The sequence below is a fragment of the Pseudophryne corroboree genome, chromosome 6 (assembly GCF_028390025.1).
Source record: "Pseudophryne corroboree isolate aPseCor3 chromosome 6, aPseCor3.hap2, whole genome shotgun sequence".
NCBI classification, from domain to species: domain Eukaryota; kingdom Metazoa; phylum Chordata; class Amphibia; order Anura; family Myobatrachidae; genus Pseudophryne; species Pseudophryne corroboree.
Genome location: NC_086449.1, coordinates 843197886 through 843220231, shown reverse-complemented (window position 1 = coordinate 843220231; position 22346 = coordinate 843197886). Strand labels below are relative to the sequence as shown.

At 47.8% G+C, this 22346-nt stretch overlaps 1 protein-coding gene across 21 annotated transcripts in view; it reads right to left on the bottom strand.

Moving 5' to 3' along the window:
* Positions 1-22346, bottom strand: part of EPS8 (EGFR pathway substrate 8, signaling adaptor) — a 611221-nt gene that overhangs the window by 245997 nt on the left and 342878 nt on the right. For all 21 annotated transcript variants that reach the window (XM_063929435.1, XM_063929440.1, XM_063929438.1 and 18 more), the window contains one exon: positions 1274-1347. In XM_063929435.1, coding sequence (XP_063785505.1) covers positions 1274-1347 — 74 coding nt within the window. The remainder of the gene's footprint in view (positions 1-1273; positions 1348-22346) is intronic.

Below are 22346 nucleotides of genomic sequence, written 5' to 3'. Positions count from 1 at the left end.
TGGTGTGTACATGTGATCTACTTTATGTCACGGTACAGCTGAGGGTGTATGGTGTGTACATGTGATCTACTTTATGTCCCGGTACAGCGGAGTGTGTATGGTGTGTACATGTGATCTACTTTATGTCCCGGTACAGCGGAGTGTGTATGGTGTGTACATGTGATCTACTTTATGTCCCGGTACAGCTGAGGGTGTATGGTGTGTACATGTGATCTACTTTATGTCCCGGTACAGCTGAGGGTGTATGGTGTGTACATGTGATCTACTTTATGTCCCGGTACAGCTGAGGGTGTATGGTGTGTACATGTGATCTACTTTATGTCCCGGTACAGCGGAGGGGGTATGGTGTGTACATGTGATCTACTTTATGTCCCGGTACAGCTGAGGGTGTATGGTGTGTACATGTGATCTACTTTATGTCCCGGTACAGCTGAGGGTGTATGGTGTGTACATGTGATCTACTTTATGTCACGGTACAGCTGAGGGTGTATGATGTGTACATGTGATCTACTTTATGTCACGGTACAGCTGAGGGTGTATGGTGTGTACATGTGATCTACTTTATGTCACGGTACAGCTGAGGGTGTATGGTGTGTACATGTGATCTACTTTATGTCACGGTACAGCTGAGGGTGTATGGTGTGTACATGTGATCTACTTTATGTCACGGTACAGCTGAGGGTGTATGGTGTGTACATGTGATCTACTAGAGATCTGCTCATCCCCCTCTGTGTGTCACCATCTGTTATTACCAGATCACACCACCCGGAGGATATGACTTATATCTACCTACATAGCAGACCTTCACTACGGGCAATCTAGGGCGGTGCAGGGGTTGTGTCACCGGGAATTCAGGCGTTATAGGATATAAATAGGGGTGTCACTGCCCCTGATGACACCCGGTGCGGGTGGCGGTGGCAAAATGGGGCATGGTCTCGCAGGAGGGGGCGTGGCCTCATGGCCTGTACATCCGTTTTCGGCATTCCGGGGCTTCGGGAGATACGGGCTGCCCCAGGGCAGTGAGGTGATAGGAGCCAGGTGCTGCACGTAATGTTACAGTGTCACTGGGCAGGAGCCGACATTTTAGTGTTAACCCTCGGCGGGTGACACCCAGGTGCAGCCCACACCCCCCTTATGGTGCCACTGGATATAAATGTCATCGCTGAAAGACTACTAATAGATCACATCACACAAGTCATGAATGAGCAGATTATTAAAAGACCAAAGAATTAGCTGATCACTATCGGACGTAAAGCAAATGATCCCTACTCACAACATCTCTGTCAATCCTGGCTTCAATCATCTGTGGGGTCTCTTCCTGATCTGCGCCTTGTCGGACCCGGTCATCTGCATGAGGAAAACAGAAAGTTCAGTTCCCCAATCAGAAGAGCTGTGCGCTGGTTCCGGTGCGTGGAAAGCCACAATATGAACCACAGCCAGCTATATGGCCGATATGAGCGACATTACTTTCCTGGAAATACTGAGCGGCAGCCTTACTGAATCAATTCACTCTGTAGTCAGCTGCGTAGAGACGGGAAAAAGAGACATCTCAGGTAGACAAACCATGCAGCTCCTTCTACACACCCTGGGGAGTCATATCACACAGCTCCATACACCCCCCCTCGGGAGTCATGCCATGCTGCTCCTCATACAACTCCCCCTCCCCCCTCCTCAGGAGTCATACCATGCTGCTCCTCATACAACTCCCCCCCCCCTTCCTCAGGAGTCATACCATGCTGCTCCTCATACAACTCCCCCCCCCCCCCCTTCCTCAGGAGTCATACCATGCTGCTCCTCATACAATTCCCCCCCCCCTTCCTCAGGAGTCATACCATGCTGCTCCTCATACAACTCCCCCCCCCCCCTTCCTCAGGAGTCATACCATGCTGCTCCTCATACAACTCCCCCCCCCCCCCCCTTCCTCAGGAGTCATACCATGCTGCTCCTCATACAACTCCCCCCCCCTTCCTCAGGAGTCATACCATGCTGCTCCTCATGCGACTCCCCCCCCCCCTCCTCAGGAGTCATACCATGCTGCTCCTCATACAACTCCCCCCCCCCCCTTCCTCAGGAGTCATACCATGCTGCTCCTCATACAACTCCACCCCCCCCCCCCTTCCTCAGGAGTCATACCATGCTGCTCCTCATACAACTCCCCCCCCTTCCTCAGGAGTCATACCATGCTGCTCCCCATACAACTCCCCCCCCCCCCCTTCCTCAGGAGTCATACCATGCTGCTCCTCATACAACCCCCCCCCCCCCCCTTCCTCAGGAGTCATACCATGCTGCTCCTCATACAACTCCCCCCCCCCCCCCCTTCCTCAGGAGTCATACCATGTTGCTCCTCAAACAACCACCCCCCCCTTCCTCAGGAGTCATACCAAGCTGCTCCTCATACAACTCCCCCCCCCCCCCTTCCTCAGGAGTCATACCATGCTGCTCCTCATACAACTCCCCCCCCCCCCTTCCTCAGGAGTCATACCATGCAGCTCATTCCCCCCCTCCGAAGTCATACCGTGTGGCTCCTCCTACACCCCCAGGTAGGTATACAGTGCATGATGATCTCTACACCCTCAGGTAGGTATACAGTGTGACTCCTACACCCTCAGGTAGGTATACAGTGTGACTCCCACACCCTCAGGTAGGTATACAGTGTGACTCCCACACCCTCAGGAAGGTATACAGTGGGTGACGACTTCTACACCCTCTGGTAGGTATACAGTGCGACTCCTACACCCTCAGGTAGGTATACAGACCGTGATGACTTCTACACCCTCAGGTAGTTATACAGTACGTGATGATTTCTACACCCTCAGGTAGTTATACAGTACGTGATGATTTCTACACCCTCAGGTAGGTATACAGTGGGTGATGACTCCGCCTACACCCTCAGGTAGGTAACAGTGTGACTCCCACACCCTCAGGTAGGTAAACAGTGCGACTCCTACACCCTCAGGTAGGTATACAGTGGGTGACGACTTCTACACCCTCAGGTAGGTATACAGAGCGTGACGACTTCTACACCCACAGGTAGGTATACAGAGCGTGATGACTTCTACATCCTCAGGTAGGTATACAGTACGTGATGATTTCTACACCCTCAGGAAGGTATACAGTGTGACTTCTACACCCTCAGGTAGGTATACAGTGTGACTCCTACACCCTCAGGTAGGTATACAGTGTGACTCCTACACCCTCAGGTAGGTATACAGTGTGACTCCTACACCCTCAGGTAGGTATACAGTGTGACTCCTACACCCTCAGGTAGGTATACAGTGTGACTCCTACACCCTCAGGTAGGTATACAGTGTGACTCCTACACCCTCAGGAAGGTATACAGTGTGACTCCTACACCCTCAGGAAGGTATACAGTGTGACTCCTACACCCTCAGGTAGGTATACAGTGTGACTCCTACACCCTCAGGTAGGTATACAGTGCGTGACGACTTCTACACCCTCAGGTAGTTATACAGTACATGATGATTTCTACACCCTAAGGTAGGTATACAGTAGGTGACGACTTCTACACCCTCAGGTAGGTATACAGAGCGTGATGACTCCGCCTACACCCTCAGGTAGGTATACAGTGCGACTCCCACACCCTCAGGTAGGTATACAGTGTGATTCCTACACCCTCAGGAAGGTATACAGTGTGATTCCTACACCCTCAGGTAGGTATACAGTGTGACTCCTACACCCTCAGGAAGGTATACAGTGTGACTCCTACACCCTCAGGAAGGTATACAGTGTGACTCCTACACCCTCAGGTAGGTATACAGTGTGACTCCCACACCCTCAGGAAGGTATACAGTGTGACTCCTACACCCTCAGGAAGGTATACAGTGTGACTTCTACACCCTCAGGTAGGTATACAGTGTGACTCCTACACCCTCAGGAAGGTATACAGTGTGACTCCTACACCCTCAGGAAGGTATACAGTGTGACTCCTACACCCTCAGGTAGGTATACAGTGTGACTCCTACACCCTCAGGTAGGTATACAGTGTGACTTCTACACCCTCAGGTAGGTATACAGTGTGACTCCTACACCCTCAGGTAGGTATACAGTGTGACTCCTACACCCTCAGGTAGGTATACAGTGTGACTCCTACACCCTCAGGTAGGTATACAGTGTGACTCCTACACCCTCAGGAAGGTATACAGTGTGACTCCTACACCCTCAGGAAGGTATACAGTGTGACTCCTACACCCTCAGGAAGGTATACAGTGTGACTCCTACACCCTCAGGTAGGTATACAGTGTGACTCCCACACCCTCAGGAAGGTATACAGTGTGACTCCTACACCCTCAGGAAGGTATACAGTGTGACTCCTACACCCTCAGGAAGGTATACAGTGTGACTCCTACACCCTCAGGTAGGTATACAGTGTGACTCCTACACCCTTAGGTAGGTATACAGTGTGTGACGACTTCTACACCCTCAGGTAGTTATACAGTACATGATGATTTCTACACCCTAAGGTAGGTATACAGTAGGTGACGACTTCTACACCCTCAGGCAGGTATACAGAGCGTGATGACTCCACCTACACCCTCAGGTAGGTATACAGTGCGACTCCCACACCCTCAGGTAGGTATACAGTGTGACTCCTACACCCTCAGGTAGGTATACAGTGTGACTCCTACACCCTCAGGTAGGTATACAGTGTGACTCATACACCCTCAGGTAGGTATACAGAGCATGATGACTTCTAGACCCTCAGGTAGGTATTCAGTACGTGACGATTTCTACACCCTAAGAAAGGTACACAGTGCGTGATGACTTCTACACCCTCAGGCAGGTATACAGAGCGTGATGACTCCACCTACACCCTCAGGTAGGTATACAGTGCGACTCCCACACCCTCAGGAAGGTATACAGTGTGACTCATACACCCTCAGGTAGGTATACAGAGCATGATGACTTCTAGACCCTCAGGTAGGTATACAGTACGTGACGATTTCTACACCCTAAGGAAGGTACACAGTGCGTGATGACTTCTACACCCTCAGGTAGGTATAAGAACAAATGTAAAAGAACAGATACCAATACGTGCGCAGAAGGAAGAATATAAAATAGATTTGTAAAAAATGTAATACTTCAAATAAATATATAAATTCAAACATAACCTCAGAATGACCACATTTATTAACATTATATGAAGCTGTCATACTATAGTATAAAACATCTACCAACGTCCATATGAATACCTCGTTTTCAAGAGGCTCTGTTATTAGTTGGAAATTGTAACAATCCCCTAAAGAGTTGCTAATATTCAAAATATAGTAACTTTGTATTAGATGAAAGGTGTCTATCGCTTGGTATTCCAGTAAAAAGACTTCATGGATATTTAAAATATCTTTTAGGCTGGCCAGCCTGTTAAGGACTCACTCTGTTTGGTATTGAATTAGTATCCAGCAGCCAGTTATGAGCAAATGGTCATGTATTGACCGTCAATAAAAGTACCTGTAGGATTCCAAAGGTTTGATATGCAGCCATGCTAATGAAAAAAACTGCAATGATTCTATCACATTCCTTGTCAAACTCCATGGCAGCCGTTACAAGGGGATGTAGCCAAATATATGAAAGAAACTTGGTGAGAGAAGCATAAAACTTTACCAATGCAGATAACATGTAAAAAGAAGAGAGTTATGGTAGACTTACCTTTGTTAACGCTCTTTCTGCTAAGTACATAGGGTCCACGGGGAAACATCTGGGTGTGTAGTGGTGAATGAGGCATCAGGGCACCAAACAGTTAAAGCTTTAGCTGTCCTAGGATGCATAGCTTCCCTCCTCTATAACCCCGCCTCCAGGCTCTAGTAGCTCAGTTTTGTTAACTACAGTAGTCCAATGCAGCAAGCAGGAAGGAGAGAAGAAAGATGTCAGACACATAAGAACACATTCTCACCGACAGGAGAAGGAACCAGCAACCAATGCCACACAAACCCAGAGAGGCCAGGTGCGTCAAGGTGGGCGCCCTGGGGACCCTATGTACTTCACAGAAAGAGAATTAACAAAGGTAAGTCTACCATAACTCTTTCTTTCTGCAGCAGGGTACATAGGTTTCCACAGCGAAACATCGGGGATGTCCCAAAGCAGTATTTCAAAGAAGGGGGACAAGCCTGAGTGGATAAGAGAAGACGGCGTCCAAAGGAAGAATCCTGGGAGGCGAAGGTATTAAAGGCATAGAACTTAAAAAATATGTGTACCAAAGTCCACGTAGCCGCCTTGTACAATTGTTTGGCTGACGCCCCATGGCGTGCTGCCTAAAAAGGTCCTACCGACCAAGTATAATTGGCAGAAATCGAAGCTGGAACTGAAAGACCAACCCGACTGTAAGCTCGTGCAATCACCATTCTAATCCATCTGGCCAGCGTTTGCTTGTTAGCAGGCCAGCCATGTTTATGAAAATCAAAAAAGGCAAAAAGGGCATCAGAACATCTAAAGGAGGCAGTACAGTCCACATAGACACGTAGAGCCTTACCCACATCTAAAGGACGCTCTTTAGCCGACAAGTCCAGCGAGATGAAGGCCAGAACCACAATCTCTTGGTTAAGATGAAAAGAAGAAACCGCCTTAGGAAGCTAAGCAGGTCTAGTTAGGAGAACTGCTCTGTCACGGTGGAAAATCAAAAAGGGAGGACGACAGGATAATGCCCCTAAGTCCGAAACCCTCCTTGCCGAGGCAATAGCAAGCAGGAAAAGAGCCTTGGCTGTTAGCCATTTGAGGTACACCGATTCAATAGGTTCGAAAGGGGCTTCCTGAAGAGCATCCAACACAATAGACAGATCCCATGGTGCCACCGGAAGGACACAGGGATGCTAAATGCGAATAATGCCCTAAAGGAAAGTGTGTACATCAGGAATGGAGGCAATCTTGCGTTGGAACCATATAGACAAGGCAAAAATGTGTGCCTTGAGAGAGGCAAGACGAAGGCCTAGGTCCAAACCTCTTTGAAGAAATGCCAGAATTCTGGAAGTCCTGAACTTAGTGGCATCATAATTCTGAGCAGTGCACCAAGTTAAGTAAGCATGATATACCCTATAATATATACTGCCAGAGGCCGGTCTGCGGGCCTTCAGCATAGTCTGGACGACCGCCTCAGAAAATCCCTTTGACCTCAGAAGCGAAGCTTTGAGAGCCATGCCGTTAAAGACAGCAGGCCAGGTCTGGATGAAGGCAGGGACCCTGACATAGAAGGTCCCGTCACTGAAGTAGAAGGGGTTGCTCTGCCAAGAGTACCTGGAGATATGAGAACCAGTGACATCTGGGCCACGCTGGAACTACTAGAATGAGTTTTTCTTCTTCTTGTTTTAACCCGAGGCAGAAGTGATACCAGAGGGAAGATGTAAGGCAGGTGAAAGGTCCATGGGACCGCCAGTGTGCCCACGAACGCTACATGAGGATCCCTGGTTCGAGATCTGCAGACCGGAACCTTGTGATGGTGTCGAGAGGCCATGAGATCCACGCCTGGTAGACCCCATCTGTCTACCAAGAGTTGAAAGACCTCGGGATGAAGAGCCACTCTCTGGCGTGAACATTCTGACGAATGAAGAAGTCTCTTTCCCAGTTGAGTACACCCAGGATGAGCACCGCCGATATGTCTGGAAGATAGCATTCCGCCCAACGCAGAATCTTGGACACTTTCATCATTGCCATGTGGCTTCAAGTGGTGCCCTGATGGATGATATAGGCCACCGTGGTGGCATTGTCCGACTGAACTTCAACTGGTCTGTACTGCAGAATAGGGCGAGCCAGAGTCAGTGCACTGAACACTGCTTTCAACTCCAGTTGGAAACAGATATTCCACCGTGGTCCAACATCCCTGAAATGAGTGTTGCTCTGCCAGTGTTCCCCAGCCACAAAGACTGGTGTGCTTTGTCAGCAGGACCCAGTTGGGGATCTAGAAGGGATGGCCCATGCTCAATTGCTGGTACTGCAGCCACCAGGTCAGCGATAGGTGAACCTTCAGAGTCAAGGAGATCATTTGAGATCTGATCCAATGAGGTAGGCAGTTCCACTTGGAGAGTAGAGACGTGCACTTGAAATTTTTCGGGTTTTGTGTTTTTGTTTTGGGTTCGGTTCCGCGGCCGTGTTTTGGGTTCGACCGCGTTTTGGCAAAACCTCACCGAATTTTTTTTGTCGGATTCGGGTGTGTTTTGGATTCGGGTGTTTTTTTCAAAAAACACTAAAAAACAGCTTAAATCATAGAATTTGGGGGTCATTTTGATCCCAAAGTATTATTAACCTCAAAAACCATAATTTCCACTAATTTTCAGTCTATTCTGAACACCTCACACCTCACAATATTATTTTTAGTCCTAAAATTTGCACCGAGGTCGCTGGATGACTAAGCTAAGCGACCCTAGTGGCCGACACAAACACCTGGCCCATCTAGGAGTGGCACTGCAGTGTCACGCAGGATGGCCCTTCCAAAAAACACTCCCCAAACAGCACATGACGCAAAGAAAAAAAGAGGCGCAATGAGGTAGCTGTGTGAGTAAGATAAGCGACCCTAGTGGCCGACACAAACACCTGGCCCATCTAGGAGTGGCACTGCAGTGTCACGCAGGATGGCCCTTCCAAAAAACACTCCCCAAACAGCACATGACGCAAAGAAAAAAAGAGGCGCAATGAGGTAGCTGTGTGAGTAAGATAAGCAACCCTAGTGGCCGACACAAACACCTGGCCCATCTAGGAGTGGCACTGCAGTGTCACGCAGGATGGCCCTTCAAAAAAATACTCCCCAAACAGCACATGACGCAAAGAAAAATGAAAGAAAAAAGAGGTGCAAGATGGAATTGTCCTTGGGCCCTCCCACCCACCCTTATGTTGTATAAACAGGACATGCACACTTTAACCAACCCATCATTTCAGTGACAGGGTCTGCCACACGACTGTGACTGAAATGACGGGTTGGTTTGGACCCCCACCAAAAAAGAAGCAATTAATCTCTCCTTGCACAAACTGGCTCTACAGAGGCAAGATGTCCACCTCATCATCATCCTCTGATATATCACCGTGTACATCCCCCTCCTCACAGATTATCAATTCGTCCCCACTGGAATCCACCATCTCAGCTCCCTGTGTACTTTGTGGAGGCAATTGCTGCTGGTCAATGTCTCCACGGAGGAATTGATTATAATTCATTTTAATGAACATCATCTTCTCCACATTTTCTGGAAGTAACCTCGTACGCCGATTGCTGACAAGGTGAGCGGCGGCACTAAACACTCTTTCGGAGTACACACTTGTGGGAGGGCAACTTAGGTAGAATAAAGCCAGTTTGTGCAAGGGCCTCCAAATTGCCTCTTTTTCCTGCCAGTATAAGTACGGACTGTCTGACGTGCCTACTTGGATGCGGTCACTCATATAATCCTCCACCATTCTTTCAATGGGGAGAGAATCATATGCAGTGCCAGTAGACGACATGTCCGTATCCGTAATCGTTGGCAGGTCCTTCAGTCCGGACCAGATGTCAGCATCAGCAGTCGCTCCAGACTGCCCTGCATCACCGCCAGCGGGTGGGCTCGGAATTCTGAGCCTTTTCCTCGCACCCCCAGTTGCGGGAGAATGTGAAGGAGGAGATGTTGACAGGTCGCGTTCCGCTTGACTTGACAATTTTCTCACCAGCAGGTCTTTGAACCCCAGCAGACTTGTGTGTGCCGGAAAGAGAGATCCAAGGTAGGTTTTAAATCTAGGATCGAGCACGGTGGCCAAAATGTAGTGCTCTGATTTCAACAGATTGACCACCCGTGAATCCTTGTTAAGCGAATTAAGGGCTCCATCCACAAGTCCCACATGCCTAGCGGAATCGCTCTGTGTTAGCTCCTCCTTCAATGTCTCCAGCTTCTTCTGCAAAAGCCTGATGAGGGGAATGACCTGACTCAGGCTGGCAGTGTCTGAACTGACTTCACGTGTGGCAAGTTCAAAGGGCAGCAGAACCTTGCACAACGTTGAAATCATTCTCCACTGCGCTTGAGACAGGTGCATTCCACCTCCTATATCGTGCTCAATTGTATAGGCTTGAATGGCCTTTTGCTGCTCCTCCAACCTCTGAAGCATATATAGGGTTGAATTCCACCTCGTTACCACTTCTTGCTTCAGATGATGGCAGGGCAGGTTCAGGCGTTTTTGGTGGTGCTCCAGTCTTCTGTACGTGGTGCCTGTACGCCGAAAGTGTCCCACAATTCTTCTGGCCACCGACAGCATCTCTTGCACGCCCCTCTCGTTTTTTAAATAATTCTGCACCACCAAATTCAAGGTATGTGCAAAACATGGGACGTGCTGGAATTTGCCCATATTTAATGCACACACAATATTGCTGGCGTTGTCCGATGCCACAAATCCACAGGAGAGTCCAATTGGGGTAAGCCATTCCGCGATGATCTTCCTCAGTTGCCGTAAGAGGTTTTCAGCTGTGTGCGTATTCTGGAAACCGGTGATACAAAGCGTAGCCTGCCTAGGAAAGAGTTGGCGTTTGCGAGATGCTGCTACTGGTGCCGCCGCTGCTGTTCTTGCGGCGGGAGTCCATACATCTACCCAGTGGGCTGTCACAGTCATATAGTCCTGACCCTGCCCAGCTCCACTTGTCCACATGTCCGTGGTTAAGTCGACATTGGGTACAACTGCATTTTTTAGGACACTGGTGAGTCTTTTTCTGACGTCCGTGTACATTCTCGGTATCGCCTGCCTAGAGAAGTGGAACCTAGATGGTATTTGGTAACGGGGGCACACTACCTCAAGAAATTGTCTAGTTCCCTGTGAACTAACGGCGGATACCGGACGCACGTCTAACACCAACATAGTTGTCAAGGCCTCAGTTATCCGCTTTGCAACAGGATGACTGCTGTGATATTTCATCTTCCTCGCAAAGGACTGTTGGACAGTCAATTGCTTACTGGAAGTAGTACAAGTGGTCTTCCGACTTCCCCTCTGGGATGACCATCGACTCCCAGCAGCAACAACAGCAGCGCCAGCAGCAGTAGGCGTTACACGCAAGGATGCATCGGAGGAATCCCATGCAGGAGAGGACTCGTCAGAATTGCCAGTGACATGGCCTGCAGGACTATTGGCATTCCTGGGGAAGGAGGAAATTGACACTGAGGGAGTTGGTGGGGTGGTTTGCGTGAGCTTGGTTACAAGAGGAAGGGATTTACTGGTCAGTGGACTGCTTCCGCTGTCGCCCAAAGTTTTTGAACTTGTCACTGACTTATTATGAATGCGCTGCAGGTGACGTATAAGGGAGGATGTTCCGAGGTGGTTAACGTCCTTACCCCTACTTATTACAGCTTGACAAAGGCAACACACGGCTTGACAAATGTTGTCCGCATTTCTGTTGAAATACTTCCACAACGAAGAGCTGATTTTTTTGGTATTTTCACCAGGCATGTCAATGGCCATATTCCTCCCACGGACAACAGGTGTCTCCCCGGGTGCCTGACTTAAACAAACCACCTCACCATCAGAATCCTCCTTGTCAATTTCCTCCCCAGCGCCAGCAACACCCATATCCTCCTCATCCTGGTGTACTTCAACACTGACATCTTCAATCTGACTATCAGGAACTGGACTGCGGGTGCTCCTTCCAGCACTTGCAGGGGGCGTGCAAATGGTGGAAGGCGCATGCTCTTCACGTCCAGTGTTGGGAAGGTCAGGCATCGCAACCGACACAATTGGACTCTCCTTGTGGATTTGGGATTTCGAAGAACGCACAGTTCTTTGCTGTGCTTTTGCCAGCTTGAGTCTTTTCATTTTTCTAGCGAGAGGCTGAGTGCTTCCATCCTCATGTGAAGCTGAACCACTAGCCATGAACATAGGCCAGGGCCTCAGCCGTTCCTTGCCACTCCGTGTGGTAAATGGCATATTGGCAAGTTTACGCTTCTCCTCCGACAATTTTATTTTAAATTTTTGAGTCCTTTTTTTACTGATATTTGGTGTTTTGGATTTTACATGCTCTGTACTATGACATTGGGCATCGGCCTTGGCAGACGACGTTGCTGGCATTTCATCGTCTCGGCCATGACTAGTGGCAGCAGCTTCAGCACGAGGTGGAAGTCGATCTTGATCTTTCCCTATTTTTGGAACCTCAACATTTTTGTTCTCCATATTTTAATAGGCACAACTAAAAGGCACCTCAGGTAAACAATGGAGATGGATGGATACTAGCATACTTATGGATGACGAGCGACTGCCGACACAGAGGTAGCTACAGCCGTGGACTACCGTACTGTGTCTGCTGCTAATATAGACTGGATGATAATGAGATAAAATTAAAATATATATATATATCACACTAGTACTGCAGCCGGACAGGTATATATTATGTAATGACGGACCTGCTGGACACTGTCTGTCAGCACTGCAGACTCCTAAAGTAAGCTACTAGTATCAAGAAGATAGAAAAAAAAAAACCACGGGTAGGTGGTATACAATTATGGATGGACGAGCGACTGCCGACACAGAGGTAGCTACAGCCGTGGACTACCGTACTGTGTCTGCTGCTAATATAGACTGGATGATAATGAGATAAAATTAAAATATATATATATATATATATATATCACACTAGTACTGCAGCCGGACAGGTATATATTATGTAATGACGGACCTGCTGGACACTGTCTGTCAGACTCAGCACTGCAGACTCCTAAAGTAAGCTACTAGTATCAAGAAGATAGAAAAAAAAAAAAACCACGGGTAGGTGGTATACAATTATGGATGGACGAGCGATTGCCGACACAGAGGTAGCTACAGCCGTGGACTACCATACTGTGTCTGCTGCTAATATAGACTGGATGATAATGAGATAAAATTAAAATATATATATATCACACTAGTACTGCAGCCGGACAGGTATATATTATGTAATGACGGACCTGCTGGACACTGTCTGCAGAATGCGTTTATAAAAACACCACACGACGAGTGTTTAACTTTTTCAGGCAGACAATCACAATATACTGGTGGTCAGCAGACAATCACAATACTGGTGGTCAGTGGTCACTGGTCAGTCACACTGGCAGTGGCACTCTGGCAGCAAAAGTGTGCACTGTACTTAAAATATGTACTCCTGCTATAACTGCTCCCCAGTCTCCCCCACAATTAAGCTGTGTGAGCAGTGAGCACTCAGCACAGTCAGATAATGATATACAGTATTACATATGATGCAGCACACTGGGCTGAGCACAGATATGGTATGTGTGTGTGTGACTGTGTCACACTGTGTATCGTTTTTTATCAGGCAGAGAACGGATTAATTAAACTGGTGGTCACTGGTCACACTATCAGCAGCAAGTAGTACTCCTCCTAATAATATGCTCCCCAAAATTTGTGTCTCTCTCTAGTATTCTAGTCACTCTAAACGGAGAGGACGCCAGCCACGTCCTCTCCCTATCAATCTCAATGCACGTGTGAAAATGGCGGCGACGCGCGGCTCCTTATATAGAATCCGAGTCTCGCGATAGAATCCGAGCCTCGCGAGAATCCGACAGCGGGATGATGACGTTCGGGCGCGCTCGGGTTAACCGAGCAAGGCGGGAAGATCCGAGTCGCTCGGCCCCGTGTAAAAAAACCTGAAGTTCGGGCGGGTTCGGATTCCGAGGAACCGAACCCGCTCATCTCTATTGGAGAGGATCAAATGTTGTAGAGGACGGGAATGAAATGGAGCGTACTCGACCATGCCGAAAGACGACAACATCAGACCGAGAATTTAAATCGCTGAGTGTATAGACACTCGAGGATGGTGAAGTAAGAAACGTATTTTGGTCTGCATTCTTTAGAACTTTGTGTGGTGAGAGATACAGTCTCTGGCTGTGGGTGTCCAGAAGCACCATCAGGTGTACCATGCTCTGAGATGGAACCAAAGAGGACTTTTTTCCAATTTATCAGCCAACCGTGGGACTGTAGGAAGGTTACAGTCAGTTGGAGATGACGGAGGAGGACTTCCTGTGAGTTTGCCATAATCAGCATGTCGTCCAGGAATGGAAGGATTCGTATCCCCTGACAATGGAGATGAGTTGTCATGAAGGCCATAACAGTAAATAAAAAAAAAGAGAGATTGAGCGCTAGATATGCATGGCACCTGAAAGAAAAAATAAGATTTTAAACCTACCGGTAAATCTTTTTCTCGTAGTCCGTAGAGGATGCTGGGACTCCGTAAGCACCATGGGGATAGACGGGCTCCGCAGGACTTTAAGAAAGACTTTGGATCTGGGTGTGCACTGGCTCCTCCCTCTATGCCCCTCCTCCAGACCTCAGTTAGAGAAACTGTGCCCAGAGGAGACGGACAGTACGAGGAAAGGATTTTAGTTAATCTAAGGGCAAGATTCATACCAGCCACACCAATCACACCGTATAACCTGTGATATACAATCTAGTTAACAGTATGAACAACAACATATCATCGGTCCATAACCGACGAAACTATAACATAACCCTTATGAAAGCAATAACTATATACAAGTCTTGCAGAAATAGTCCGCACTTGGGACGGGCGCCCAGCATCCTCTACGGACTACGAGAAAAAGATTTACCGGTAGGTTTAAAATCTTATTTTCTCTAACGTCCTAGAGGATGCTGGGACTCCGTAAGGACCATGGGGATTATACCAAAGCTCCCAAACGGGCGGGAGAGTGCGGATGACTCTGCAGCACCGAATGAGCAAACACAAGGTCCTCCTCAGCCAGGGTATCAAACTTATAGAACTTTGCAAAGGTGTTTGACCCCGACCAAGTAGCAGCTCAGCACAGCTGTAGTACAGAGACCCCTCGGGCAGCCGCCCAAGAAGAGCCCACCTTCCTAGTGGAATGGGCCTTAACCGATTTTGGTAACGGCAATCCTGCCGTAGAATGCGCCTGCTGAATCGTGTTACAGATCCAGCGAGCAATAGTCTGCTTTGAAGCAGGGCCGCCAACCTTGTTGGCTGCATACAGGACAAACAGTGCTTCTGTTTTTCTGATCCTAGCCATTCTGGCCACGTAAATCTTCAAAGCCCTGACCACATCAAGGGACTCGGAATCCTCCAAGTCCCATGTAGCCACAGGCACGACAAAAGGTTGGTTCATATGAAAGGATGAGACCACCTTAGGTAGGAATTGAGGACGGGTCCGCAATTCCGCTCTATCCATATGGAAAACCAGATAGGGGCTTTTATGTGATAAAGCCGCTAATTCCGAAACTCGCCAAGCCGAAGCCAAGGCTAACAACATGACCACCTTCCAAGTGAGATATTTCAACTCCACTGTTTTAAGTGGTTCAAACCAATGTGACTTAAGAAAACTTAACACCACGTTAAGGTCCCAAGGCGCCACCGGAGGCACAAAAGGAGGCTGAATATGCAGTCTCCCTTCACAAAAGGGATCCGGTCTGAAGATCGACAGTGTCTAGGTCGACCACTATAGGTCGACAGTCACTAGGTCGACATGAATGGAAGGTCGACAGGGTTTCTAGGTCGACAGGTCTAAAGGTCGACATGAGTTTTTCACATTTTTTTTTTTGGGGGGGGGGATTTTTCATACTTAACGATCCACGTGGACTACGATTGGAACGGTAAAGTGTGCCGAGCGAAGCGGTAGCGGAGCGAAGGCACCATGCCCGAAGCATGGCGAGCGAAGCGAGCCATGCGAGGGGACGCCGTGCACTAATTTGGGATCCCGGTCACTCTACGAAGAAAACGACACAAAATAATAATAATCCTCATGTCGACCTTTAGACCTGTCGACCTAGCACATGTCGACCTAGAAACCCTGTCGACCTTCCATCCATGTCGACCTAGTGACTGTCGACCTATAGTGGTCGACCTAGATACTGTCGATAAAACGAACCACACCCTCACAAAAGTCTGTACTTCAGGCAGAGAGGCCAATTCCTTTTGAAAGAAAATGGATAAGGCCGAAATCTGAACTTTAATGGAGCCTAATTTTAGGCCCAAATTCACTCTAGTTTGTAGGAAGTGAAGAAAACGACCTAGATGGAATTCTTCCGTAGGAGCATTCCTGGCCTCACACCAAGAAACATATTTTCGCCATATTCGGTGATAATGTTTAGATGTCACGTCCTTCCTAGCCTTTATTAGCGTAGGAATGACCTCCTCCGGAATACCTTTTTCCGCTAGGATCCGGTGTTCAACCGCCATGCCGTCAAACGCAGCTGCGGTAAGTCTTGGAACAGACAGGGACCCTGTTGCAACAGGTCCTGTCTTAGAGGAAGAGGCCACGGATCTTCTGTGAGCATTTCCTGCAGATACGGATACCAGGTCCTTCGTGGCCAATCCGGAACAATGAGTATTGTTCTCACTCCTCTTTTTCTTATTATTCTCAACACCTTGGGTATGAGAGGAAGAGGAGGAAATACATAGATTGACTGGAACACCCACGGTGTCACTAGGGCGTCCACAGCTACCGCCTGAGGATCTCTTGACCTGGCGCAATACCGTTGTAGCTTTTTGTTGAGACGGGAAGCCATCATGTCTATTTGGGGCAATCCCCACCGACTTGCAATCTGTGCGAAGACTTCCTGATGATGTCCCCACTCTCCTGGATGCAGGTCGTGTCGGCTGAGGAAGTCTGCTTCCCAGTTGTCCACTCCCGGAATGAACACTGCTGACAGTGCACTTACATGATTCTCCGCCCAGCGAAGAATTCTGGTGGCTTCCGCCATCGCCACTCTGCTCCTTGTGCCGCCTTGGCGGTTTACATGAGCTACTGCGGTGACGTTGTCCGACTGAATCGCGAAGTAAGGTCTCCGCTTGACGTAGGGCGTTGAATATGGCCCTCAGTTCCAGGATGTTGATGTGAAGACAAGTCTCTTGACTTGACCAAAGGCCTTGGAAATTTCTTCCCTGTGTGACTGCTCCCCAACCGCGGAGGCTCGCGTCCGTGGTCACCAGGATCCAATCCTGAATGCCGAACCTGCCCCCTCTAGAAGGTGAGCACTCTGCAGCCACCACAGGAGAGAAACCCTGGCCCTGGGGGACAGGGTGATCCGCTGATGCATGTGCAGATGTGACCCGGACCATTTGTCCAATAGGTCCCACTGGAAAATCCTTGCATGGAACCTGCCTAAGGGAATAGCTTCGTATGTCGCCACCATTTTTCCCAGGACTTGAGTGCAATGATGCACTGACACTTGTTTCGGCTTTAACAGGTTCTTGACTAGAGTCATGAGTTCCTGCGCTTTTTCTTCCGGAAGAAAAACCCTTTTCTGGTCTGTGTCCAGAATCATGCCCAAGAAGGACAAGCGAGTCGTAGGATCCAGCTGTGACTTTGGAATATTGAGAATCCAGCCGTGTCGCTGTAACACCTTCAGTGAAAGGGATACGCTGTTCTGCAACTTCTCCCGTGATCTCGCTTTTATGAGGAGATCGTCCAAGTACGGGATAATTGCGACACCCTGCTTGCGCAGGAGCACCATCATTTCCGCCATTACCTTGGTGAAAATTCTCGGGGCCGTGGAAAGCCCAAACGGCAACGTCTGAAATTGGTAATGACAATCCTGTATCGCAAATCTCAGGTACGCCTGATGAGGAGGATATATGGGAACATGCAGGTATGCATCCTTTATGTCCAGCGATACCATAAAATCCCCCCTTCCAGGCTGGCGATGACCGCTCTGAGCGATTCCATCTTGAGCTTGAACCGTTTTAAGTAAAGGTTCAGGGATTTTAAATTCAAAATGGGTCTGACCAAACCGTCCGGTTTCGAGACCACAAACAGGGTTGAGTAGTACCCCTTCCCCCTCTGAAGCAGGGGAACCTCGGCCACCACTTGTTGAAGACACAATTTTTGAATCGCCTGTAACACTATCTCCCTTTCCAGGGGAGAAGTTGGTAGCGCCGATTTGAAAAACCGGCGAGGAGGCACCTCTTCGAATTCCAGCCTGTATCCCTGGGAAACAATTTCCATTGCCCAGGGATCCACCTGTGATTGAACCCAGATGTGGCTGAAAAGTCGAAGACGTGCCCCCACTGGAGCGGACTCCTCAGGGGAGCCCCAGCATCATGCGGTGGATTTTGCAGAGGCCAGGGAGGACTTCTGTTCCTGGGAACTAGCTGTGTTGTGCAGCTTTTTTCCTCTGCCCTTACCCCTGGCAAGAAAGGACGATCCTCGTACTCTTTTGCTTTTATTTGAACGAAAGGACTGCATTTGATAATGAGGCGCTTTCTTAGATGTGAGGGAACATAAGGCAAAAAATTCTATTTACCTGCCGTAGCTGTGGAGACGAGGTCCGAGAGGCCCTCTCCAAACAATTCCTCACCCTTGTACGGCAAAAACTCCATATGCCTCTTTGAGTCGGCATCCCCCATCCACTGTCGGGTCCATAAGACTCGCCTAGCAGAAATGGACATAGCGTTTATTCTGGAACCCAGTAAACTAATGTCTCTTTGAGCATCTCTCATATATAAGACAGCATCTTTTATATGCCCTAGGGTCATTAAAATGGTATCCTTATCAAGGGTCTCAATATCCGCTGATAAAGAATCTGTCCATGCTGCTACAGCACTACAAACCCAGGCCGACGCAATTGCCAGTCTGACGTACCAGAATGAGTGTAAATGGACTTCAAGTTAACCTCCTGCTTGCGGTCAGCAGGATCCTTGAGGGTAGCCGTATCTTGGGACGGGAGCACTATCTTTTTTGATAAGCGTGTCAAAGCTTTGTCTACCCTAGGGGAGGATTCCCACCGTATTCTGTCCTGTGACGGGAAAGGATACGCTGTTAGAATCCTTTTGGGAATCTGCAGTTTTTTGTCTGGAGTTTCCCACGCTTTTTCGCATAATTTGTTCAGCTCATGTGAGGAGGGAAAGGTGAACTCAGGTTTCTTTCCCTTATACATGTGTACCCTCGTGTCAGGGACAGGGGGTTCCTCAGTGATATGCAAAACATCTTTTATTGCGATAATCATATATCCAATACATTTAGCCACCCTTGGCTGCAATTTTGCATCATCGTAGTCGACACTGGAGTCTGAATCCGTGCCGGTATCTGTGTCAACTATTTGGGATAGTGGGCGCTTCGGAGACCCGAAGGTCCCGACGACATAGGAACAGACATGGGTTGACTCCCTGACTGTACCCTAGCTTCAGCTTTGTCTAATCTTTTGTGCAATAAATCAACATTAGCACTTAAAACATTCCACATATCCATCCAGTCAGGTGTCGGCACTGCCGACGGAGACCTAATATTCATAAACTCCCCCTCCTCCTTAGGTGAGCCTTCAACCTCAGACATGTCGACACATGCGTACCGACACACCACACACACACAGGGAAGCTCTTTTCTGAAGACAGGTTCCCCACCAGGCCCTTTGGAGAGACAGAGAGAGAGTATGCCAGCACACACCCCAGCGCTATATGACCCAGGAAAAAACACAGAATGTTTACCCAGTAGCGCTTATGTACATGCGCCAATTATGTGCACCCCCCTCTACTTTAAAACCCTCTTTCACCGTGTGTCAAGCAGGGGAGAGTCCGGGGAGCTTCCTCTCAGCGGTGCTGTGGAGAAAAAATGGCGCTGGTGAATGCTGAGGGAGAAGCCCCGCCCCCTCGGCGGCGGGCTTCTGTCCCGCTCAAAATTACAAATAACATGGCGGGGGCTCTTTTTATACATGTACAGTGCCCAGCTGTACATGTATATATGTGCATTTGCCACCTGGGGTGTTTATTGCTGCCCAGGGCGCCCCCCCGCGCCCTGCACCCTTACAGTGACCGGAGTGTGTGAGGTGAATGGGAGCAATGGCGCACCGCTTCACTGCTGTGCGTTACCTCTTTTGAAGATCATTTCTTCTGCCGCCTCTGAAGTCTTTTCCTCACATACTCACCCGGCTTCTTTCTTCCGGCTCTGCGAGGAGGACGGCAGCGCGGCTCTGGGATGGATGGCGAGGGCGAGACCTGCGTACCGATCCCTCTGGAGCTAATGGTGTCCAGTAGCCTAAGAAACAGAGCCCTGAAACTCAGAGAAGTGGATCTGTTTCTCTCTCCTCAGTCCCACGATGCAGAGAGTCTGTTGCCAGCAGTGCTCCCTGAAAATAAAAAACCTAACTAAAATACTTTCTTTACAGGAAACTCAGGAGAGCTCCCTGTAATGCACCCAGTCTCCTCTGGGCACAGTATCAAACTGAGGTCTGGAGGAGGGGCATAGAGGGAGGAGCCAGTGCACACCCAGATCCAAAGTCTTTCTTAAAGTGCCCATGTCTCCTGCGGAGCCCGTTTATCCCCATGGTCCTTACGGAGTCCCAGCATCCTCTAGGACGTTAGAGAAAAATCATTAGTGGTTAAAAACAGATTTGTTTGCAGCTCCTTTTAGGAACAGGTATAGCAACCAGGGATGTTTAGTCTCTAAGTTGTTTCTGACCCTCACTCACCTTGCCTTAAGCACAGTTGCGGTATTCCTCAGCCTGTCCATGGCTGTCCTCGGCTCCAGATATATTGCCGCCTTCCTCCCGCTGCGTCCAGTGGGCGGCGGGGAGCAGGATGAAGATGTCACACGGCGGGCGGCGGGGAGCAGGATGAAGATGTCACACGGCAGGCGCCGAGTCTTACGGATGGTGGTCTGTAGAGCCTCCTGGCTGCCGTAGTTTATCTCCAATGAGTTTCATGCATGTGATGCACTTTTTCAAGGATGACAATAGTTGTTAATGGGTCCGATATTTATAGGAATATTTTTTTATTGTTTCTGGTTAAAAACCCAGAACTTCCGGCCCAGAAGTGCTCTGATTAGGTGAGAATCAAATGTTTTAAATTCACTATAAATTTTCTTCTAAAATTACATAAAAAAAATCTTAAAAAGTATTAGACGTTTCGTTATGGTGCCATGTAATAAAGAGTGCGTTTTATTTATATGAAGTTATAAAAATGCATTAAGTTCGATGTCTATATTATGGCCTCGAGGTTGAAGTGTTTTGAGCTCAAAAATCCATCTGCTTTCAGTCTTTTTTAATTCTGTCACGATATCTCCTCATCTCCAATTCCTTTTTACTTTCTGTTTTATTTAGAATTTTATTCCAGCTGGATTTTTATTATGTATTTCCAGAAAGTGATTTGATAGATTGGGTGTTTTTAAACCTCTCTTTATATTATATATGTGCTCAGCAAATCTTATTTTGGGTTTTCTTTTTGTTTGCCCCACGTATTGGAGACCGGAAGGACATTCAGGCAGGTAGATTACTTCATTACTTCTTCTGTGTCACACATCAAATTGTCCTTAATTGTGTACGTCTTTCCTGTGGTATATGATTTGAAATTGGTTATTTCTCTGGTTGTTTGTTCGTTATTATTTTTGCATGATATGCAGTACAGACATTTATGGTATCCTTTTAAGGTTACCAATGATGTAGGAATGATCCTTTACTGGTAAGAAGCTGGAGACTAATTCTTGTTTTATGTTTTCCGCGACGATATATTATCTGCGGTTTCTCTGGAATCAGTGGTTTTAAAACTTCATCTAATTGTAACACATGCCAGTGTTTTCGGACCATGTTCTCTAGGATTTTTGTTTACTGTTGAACTGTGCTATGTGCTTCTTCTTTTGTTTTTACCTTGTATTTTAACTTTTCTTTTCTTTCCATTTGTGTCACTTTGTTGATCTGAGATTGCAGTTTTTCTTTTTTATATACTTTTTCGATTACATTTTCCATCATTTTTTTTGCTTTGAGAAATGTACATGTCCTGTTCTGTACAATTTTGTCTGATTCTTTGAAATTGTCCCTTTGGGATGTTAGAAATCCAATTTCTATGGTAATTACTTGTAGAAGGCAGCATATTGTTTCCATTCACTGGTTTAGTATGAGTTCTTGTTTGAATTATATTGTTTTTGAAGCATATCTCTAGGTCGAGAAATACTATTTCTGTTTTGCTTGAAGTGGTAGTGAATTCTAAATTGATTGTATTGTTGTTGATATATTTCTTGAACTCTTCCAGGTGATCATCCGGTCCACCCCAGACAAAGAATACATCATCGATGTATCGATACCAGCATATGACAGGTTTACTAAATGGGTTGTTTGCCCAGATATCAGAGATCATCTTTCCATTTGGAAATAAACAGACTGGCATAGCTGGGTGCCAATGGTGTACCCATGGCAGTTCCACATTTCTGTAAGTAGAACATTCCCTCATACCAAAAATAGTTTTGTGTCAGGACAAAGTCAATATTTGCCATGATTTATTTGCTAATTAGACAACTCTGTATTGGTGGATAGGTAATGCCTGGTGTGGGGGCAGCTGGTATTATATGCAATGCATGTGTAAAGTGATTTTACATCGGAAGTACACAATGTGTAATTTTCTTTCCACTGTAGGGTTTCCCGTTTTTGTAATATGCTTGTAGTGTCCTTTAGGTGGCTTTTCT